This window comes from Salvelinus fontinalis, chromosome 28 (assembly GCF_029448725.1).
Source record: "Salvelinus fontinalis isolate EN_2023a chromosome 28, ASM2944872v1, whole genome shotgun sequence".
NCBI classification, from domain to species: domain Eukaryota; kingdom Metazoa; phylum Chordata; class Actinopteri; order Salmoniformes; family Salmonidae; genus Salvelinus; species Salvelinus fontinalis.
The window spans coordinates 43,875,119-43,883,477 of record NC_074692.1 but is presented as its reverse complement, the minus strand read 5'-3'; the positions used below and the strand labels follow the sequence as shown (position 1 = coordinate 43,883,477).

Below are 8,359 nucleotides of genomic sequence, written 5' to 3'. Positions count from 1 at the left end.
AGGAATGGGTTTGATCTCTATACTGAATGAGTGTAGTCATGTTGGGTCTCTAATGAGGACTGGGACAGTACAAAGAAATCTCTGCTCCTGTCTGTCAATCTATCCTCCTCTCTGAGAGGAGCAGCGCACACACACACACGCACGTGCACGCGCACACGCACACAGACACACACACACGCGCACACGTGCACACACACACACACACACACACACACACACACACACACACACACACACACACACACACACACACACACACACACACACACACACACACACACACACACACATTTAGATGACTTTGAGCTAAAGGCCCTCCAGATGAAAGTAAAGTCTGGTAATTATTATGTAACCCCATGATGAGAGGTCTGGTCTAGTCTGGTCTAGTCTGTTCTACTCTGGTCTGGTCAGGTCTCGTCTGGTCTTGTCTGGTCTGGTCTGGTCTGGTCTGCTCTGGTCTGGTCTAGTCTGGTCTGGTCTGTTCTACTCTGGTCTGGTCTAGTCTGCTCTGGTCTGGTCTAGTCTGGTCTGGTCTGGTCTGATCTGGTCTGGTCTAGTCTGCTCTGGTCTGGTCTAGTCTGGTCTAGTCTGGTCTAGTCTGGTCTGGTCTGATCTGTTCTACTCTGGTCTGGTCGAGTCTGATCTGGTCTGGTCTGGTCTGGTTTAGTCTGGTTCTGATCTGTTCTGGTCTGGTATGGTCTAGTCCGGTCTAGTCTAGTCTGGTCTGGTCTGGTCCACTCTGGTCCTGTCTAGTCTGTTCTGTTCTGGTCTAGTCTGGTCTGATCTGTTCTGTTCTGGTCTGGTATGGTCTAGTCCGGTCTAGTCTAGTCTGGTCCAGTCTGGTCCAGTCTAGTCTGTTCTGCTCTGGTCTGGTCTAGTCTGCTCTGGTCTGTTCTAGTCTGGTATAGTCTGGTCTGGTCTAGTCTGCTCTGGTCTGGTCTAGTCTGGTCTGGTCTGGTCTGATCTGGTCTGGTCTAGTCTGCTCTGGTCTGGTCTGGTCTAGTCTGGTCTAGTCTGGTCTGGTCTGATCTGTTCTACTCTGGTCTGGTCTAGTCTGATCTGGTCTGATCTGGTCTGGTCTGGTTTAGTCTGGTCTGATCTGTTCTGGTCTGGTATGGTCTAGTCCGGTCTAGTCTAGTCTGTTCTGTTCTGGTCTAGTCTAGTCTGGTCTGGCCTGGTCTGGTCCATTCTGGTCCAGTCTGGTCCAGTCTAGTCTGTTCTGTTCTGGTCTAGTCTGGTCTGGTCTGGTCTGGTCCAGTCTAGTCTGTTCTGTTCTGTTCTGGTCTAGTCTGGTCTGATCTGTTCTGGTCTTGTATGGTCTAGTCCCGTCTAGTCTAGTCTGGTCCAGTCTAGTCTGTTCTGCTCTGGTCTGGTCTAGTCTGCTCTGGTTTGGTCTGGTCTGGTCTGGTCTGGTCTGGTCTAGTCTAGTCTGTTCTGCTCTGGTCTGGTCTAGTCTGCTCTGGTCTGGTCTGGTCTGGTCTAGTCTAGTCTGGTTCCGGTGTAGTCTGATCTGTTCTGCTCCGGTCTGGTCCAGTCTAGTCTGGTCGGTGGGTCTGTGTCTGTAATCTGCTCTGAGATCATCATTAACTGGTTTTACAGGCCTAATCCCAATCAGACACACACACACACACACACCCACCCACCCACACACACCCACCCACCCACCCACCCACCCACCCACCCACCCACACACACACACACACACACACACACACACACACACACACACACACACACACACACACACACACACACACACACACAGACATGCACACGCGCTGGTTTCACCAGCTGCTAATACGCCGTCGTTACAGTGGGGCACACGGCTCACAGCAATTACAGATTGTACGGTTGTCACAGTGTTTTGTTTAACTCTACACTTCTATTTCTGTGTTGGAAATGTGATACAATAAATGTCGTTATAATAACAACAGAATCCAGAGTGAATCCTTCAACGTGCTCCAGAGGCTTTTAGACTCTATAAAAAGTTGTGTTCATAGAAAAACTAGTCGGGAAACTTTTAATGGGGAGTTTCACCTTGGTACTTCTCAGTATAATTAGCTGATCCTCGTAACTATTTTACTAATGTAATCTGGTGGTCCAGAGTGCTATTTGAAAGAATATTCACAAAATGACCTATGCCTCAACATGTAATAATGACATATTAATATATAGGCAATACCATGTGATATGGAGTCCAGGGGTTGAATTTCACAACATCCAGGGCATGAAAGATATATATAGAAACATTGAGAGCCAGTTTCCCAGACCCCTCAAGAGTAAGAACACTCTTCACTAGGCAGGCTTGGTAGTCCTGGAGTAGATGCCCTAGGTTTAATCTGAAGCCCTTCCTGGGAGTTGAACAAAAACTAAATCTGACTGGGAAACCAGCCCTGTCTGGGAGTTGAACACAAACTAAATCTGACTGGGAAACCAGCTCTGTCTGGGAGTTGAACACAAACTAAATCTGACTGTGTAAGCAGCCCTGTCTGAGAGTTGAACACAAACTAAATCTGACTGTGTAACCAGCCCTGTCTGGGAGTTGAACACAAACTAAATCTGACTGGGAAACCAGCCCTGTCTGGGAGTTGAACACAAACTAAATCTGACTGGGAAGCCAGCCCTGTCTGGGAGTTGAACACAAACTAAATCTGACTGTGTAACCAGCCCTGTCTGGGAGTTGAACACAAACTAAATCTGACTGGGAAACCAGCCCTGTCTGGGAGTTGAACACAAACTAAATCTGACTGGGAAACCAGCCCTGTCTGGGAGTTGAACACAAACTAAATCTGACTGGGAAACCAGCCCTGTCTGGGAGTTGAACACAAACTAAATCTGACTGTGTAAGCAGCCCTGTCTGGGAGTTGAACACAAACTAAATCTGACTGTGTAACCAGCCCTGTCTGGGAGTTGAACACAAACTAAATCTGACTGGGAAACCAGCGCTGTCTGGGAGTTGTACACAAACTAAATCTGAACGGGAAACCGGCCCTTTCTGGGAGTTGAACACGGTTAAACTAACACCCTAAGAAGTATATGAACCCCACGTGAATAATGTGGTACTTCGTTCAGTGCTAATACTGCTGATGTTAACACAGCTCAGTTGACACACACTGATATACACTGAAGTCAGCTGGTTAACATCTGGGTGAACATTTGTTGACATACTACCATGTTACCTCAGGCCATGTTTCTCCTGTCCCTACCCTGATTAGATAATTGCCTTTATGTCGGGGGGGGGGGGGGGGGGGGGGGGAGAAAAACTATCGCCCCTATCGCTTTACAGGAAACTGCTCATCAAACAAGCATCTCGAGGTGACGTAGTCTCCATGAAAATCCAGAATGTTGACACTCGTTTCCTTCATTGAGAATCCTGACCAGGTAACACTTTATTTGGATAGTCCGTCTGTCGCAGCTCTACAGACTATCTACAACTGTCTACTAACCCTAACCCTAACCTTGACCTTTATTCTAAACCTAACCCTAACCCTAAACTTGACCTTTATTCTAAACCTAACCCTAACCCTAACCTTGACCTTTATTCTAAACCTAACCCTAACCCTAACCTTGACCTTTATTCTTAACCTAACCCTAACCCTAACCTTGACCTTTATTCTTAACCTAACCCTAAACTTGACCTTTATTCTAAACCTAACCCTAACCCTAAACTTGACCTTTATTCTTAACCTAACCCTAACCCTAACCTTGACCTTTATTCTTAACCTAACCCTAACCTTGACCTTTATTCTTAACCTAACCCTAACCCTAACCTTGACCTTTATTCTTAACCTAACCCTAACCCTAAACTTGACCTTTATTCTTAACCTAACCCTAACCCTAAACTTGACCTTTATTCTTAACCTAACCCTAACCCTAACCTTGACCTTTATTCTTAACCTAACCCTAACCCTAAACTTGACCTTTATTCTTAACCTAACCCTAACCCTAAACTTGACCTTTATTCTTAACCTAACCCTAACCCTAACCTTGACCTTTATTCTTAACCTAACCCTAACCTTGACCTTTATTCTTAACCTAACCCTAACCCTAAACTTGACCTTTATTCTAAACCTAACCCTAACCCTAAACTTGACCTTTATTCTAAACCTAACCCTAACCCTAAACTTGACCTTTATTCTAAACCTAACCCTAACCCTAAACTTGACCTTTATTCTAAACCTAACCCTAACCCTAAACTTGACCTTTATTCTAAACCTAACCCTAACCCTAAACTTGACCTTTATTCTAAACCTAACCCTAACCCTAAACTTGACCTTTATTCTAAACCTAACCCTAACCCTAACCTTGACCTTTATTCTAAACCTAACCCTAACCCTAAACTTGACCTTTATTCTTAACCTAACCCTAACCCTAAACTTGACCTTTATTCTAAACCTAACCCTAACCCTAACCTTGACCTTTATTCTTAACCTAACCCTAACCCTAAACTTGACCTTTATTCTAAACCTAACCCTAACCCTAACCTTGACCTTTATTCTTAACCTAACCCTAACCCTAACCTTGACCTTTATTCTTAACCTAACCCTAACCCTAACCTTGACCTTTATTCTTAACCTAACCCTAACCTTGACCTTTATTCTTAACCTAACCCTAACCCTAACCTTGACCTTTATTCTTAACCTAACCCTAACCCTAACCTTGACCTTTATTCTTAACCTAACCCTAACCCAACCTTGACCTTTATTCTAAACCTAACCCTAACCCTAACCTTGACCTTTATTCTTAACCTAACCCTAACCCTAACCTTGACCTTTATTCTTAACCTAACCCTAACCCTAACCTTGACCTTTATTCTTAACCTAACCCGAACACTAACCGTAACCTCAGCAAGCAGTTGCTTATCAACAGATAGTTTGTTAATAGTATGGACATCTGTAGAGCATTTACACATGAACGATCCAGACTATCCAAATAAAGTGTGACCTCTGACCCCTACCAATATCCTGACCAGTCTGTAAACATGTATTTGCCCCCCCCCCCCCCCCCACACACACACACATAAAACACACACACACACATACAACACACACACACACACACACATAAAACACACACACACACACACACACACACACACACACACACACACACACACACACACACACACACACACACATAACACACACACACACACACATAACACACACACACACATAACACACACACACACATAACACACACGCTCAACTACTAAGAGAACTTGTGTATCACACTCATTTGCATGATAGCCAAACATGGGTAGGATTCAGCAGGAAGAATGAAGGGTGCCTCTCTCTCTCTCTCTCTCTCTCTCTCCCTACTGACGACTGACCTAGTAGTTTATAGCCTGGGAAATGGAAACTCATACATTCATTCAGTCACAAGACACACTGAGAGTACCGTGAATATAAAATACCTGAATGTATCATTTCCCGAATGTCGCCCTGCTCCATGCTGCAACTCTATCCCCATTCCTACACCTCTCCGTCTGAGCTGGGACTCTCTTCAGGAGATTAGTGGTTAGTCTATGTGATATTCTTAGAACTAGGTGTTCTACTAAAACCATATCTCACATCTCCTTTAGATGTGTCCAGGACTCATTTATTTTTATGCTTTAAAATATTACATTAAACAAATGTAAAGGTTTTATGAAAGTTATAATCCAATATCCTAAGAGGCTTTGTTTTGTTTTTTTGCTTGTTGATTGGTTTAATGAGATAACCAATAGGATTTCTATGCTTAGGTCATTATTGCCACTTTGTTCCTTCCTGCTGTGTTGTAACACATTTAACAGTAGCATTCTGCTCTTGGTAACATTACTGTACATCTTGTTTGTGTTTTTTTCCCCCCAGGAGCGGTTCACGGACGACTGTAGATTCCGGGAGCGTTTCCAAGAGAACAGTTACAACACATACGCCTCGGTGTTGCACCGGAACCACCGGACGGGTCGGGACTGGTATGTGGCCCTCAACAAAAGAGGCAAAGCCAAGATGGGCTCCAGCCCCAGGGTCAAATCACAGCACGTCGCTACGCACTTCCTCCCCAGGCTCAACCTGCACGACCTGCAGAGCGAACGAGGCTTCACCATCACCGACAGGAGCAAAGAGAGAAGGAAAAGCCTACCGGTGGCACCTAAACCCCCCTCGCAGCCAAAGATGAACCTTAATACAGGAACAGGGAAAAGGGTGCAGACTGTCAAGTACTGGCCGAAGTTTCGGTTTGGATAGACTGAGGACAGGTTCATGTCACGGAAGACTATTGGCTGAGTGCTGTAGCCTGGAATCAATGGTAGGATTCAGGATTGCCAGACTGCTGTAGTGAAACAATGGTGAAACAGAGTTCCAGGCTATGTGGATTGGATTAGGGTTGAATAGCGGGGACTGTGTTACCGAGATTTACAGAGATTTCCCGTCTAAACCCACTCCCCTTTCCCAGGATAAATAACTGCAAAAAAAACAGTAAATTATGCACTGAACAAAAATGTTTACGCAACATGCAACAATTTCAAAGATTTTACTGAGTTACAGTTCATATAAGGTAACCAGTCAATTAAAATGAATTCATTAGGCCCTAATCTATGGATTTCACATGACTGGGAATACAGAAATGCATCTGTTGGTCACAGATACCTTTAAAAATAAGTAACAATAATAACAATAATAATAATAACAATAATAATTATAATGTAGGGGCGTGGAACAGAAAACCAGTCAGTATCTGGTGTGACCACCATTTGCCTGATGCAGCGCGACACATCTCCTTCACATAGAGTTGATCAGGCTGTTGATTGTGGCTTGTGGAATGTTGTCCCACCTCTCTTCAAGGGAACTGGGATATGCTGTCATACACGTCAATCCAGAGCATCCCAAACATGCTCAATGGGTGAAATATCTGTGGAGTATACAAGCTAGGGAAGAACTGGGACATTTTCAGCTTCCTGCTTTCAGCTTCCATGCGTTATCATGCTGAAACATGAGGTGATGGTGGCGGATGAATGGCACGACAATGGGCCTCAGGATCTCATCATGGTATCTCTGTGCATTCAAATTGCCATCGATTTAAATGCAATTGTGTTCATTGTCTGTAGCTTATGCCTGCCCATACCGTACCCCCACCCCCACCATGGGGCACTCTGTTCACAACATTGACATCAGCAAACCGCTCGCCCACACAACGCCTTACAGGCTGTCTGCCATCTGCCCGGTACAGTTGAAACCAGGATTCATCCATGAAGAGAACAGTTGTCCAGCGTGCCAGTGGCCATCGAAGGTGAGCATTTGCCCACTGAAGGCGGTTACGATGCCTAACTGCAGTCAGGAAAAGACCCTGGTGAGGAACGACGAACACGCAGATGAGCTTCCCTGAGACGGTTTCTGACAGTTTGTGTAGAAATTCTTTGGTTGTACAAACCCACAGTATCATCAGCTGTCCGGGTGGTTGGTCTCAGATTATTCCGCTGGTGAAGAAGACGGATGTGGAGGTCCTGGGCTGGTGTCCTGGGCTGGTGTCCTGGGCTGGGGTCCTGGGCTGGTGTCCTGGGCTGGGGTCCTGGGCTGGGGTCCTGGGCTGGGGTCCTGGGTTGGTGTCCTGGGCTGGTGTGGTTTGTGTTGAGTGACAAAACGGCACATTTTAGATTGGCCATTTATTGTCCCCAGCACAAGGTGCACCTGTGTAATGATCATGCTGTTTAATCAGAATCTTGATATGCCACACCTGTCAAGTGGATGGATTATCTTGGTAAAAGAGAAATGCTCACTAAACAGGGATGTAAAACACATTTGTATACAACATTTGAGAAAAATACACTTTTTGTGGTATGGAACATTTCTTGGATATTTTATTTCAGCTCATGAAACATGGGACCAACACTTCACTGAACAAAAAATATAAACATATATAAATATAAATATAAATATGTTGGGCCAATGTCAACGTTCTAAACAGAGTGCCCCATGGTTGGCGGTGGGGTTATGGTATGTGCAGGCATAAACTACGGGCAACGAACACAATTGCATTTTATCGATGGCAATTTGAATACACAGAGATACCGTGACGAGATTCTGAGGCCCACTCTGAGGCATTCCCAGATGCATATCTGTATTCCCAGTCATGTGAAATCCATAGATTAGGTACGAATTTATTTCAACTGTCTGATTTCCTTATATGAACCTCAACACAGTAAAATCCTTCAAATTGTTGCATGTTGCGTTCATATTTTTGTTCAGTATAATTATAGTCCTATACTATTCAAGCATGTCATTACAATGATGGCCATCGATAACAACACGTATTTCATTTAACTGTTGAAAGTGAGGAAGTAATTAAGTAACAGAAAGAGGATCGAGGCCAATACGAACAT

At 44.6% G+C, this 8,359-nt stretch overlaps 1 protein-coding gene across 1 annotated transcript in view; it reads left to right on the top strand.

The window, feature by feature from the left end:
- The window catches only part of LOC129826761 (fibroblast growth factor 5-like), a 25,814-nt gene extending 17,837 nt beyond the window's left edge, over positions 1 to 7,977 (top strand). Inside the window, exon 3 of the mRNA XM_055887819.1 lies at positions 5,853 to 7,977. Within this exon, the coding sequence (XP_055743794.1) occupies positions 5,853 to 6,227 (375 nt within the window). The 3' untranslated portion in view covers positions 6,228 to 7,977. The remainder of the gene's footprint in view (positions 1 to 5,852) is intronic.
- Positions 7,978 to 8,359: the final 382 nt, after the last annotated feature.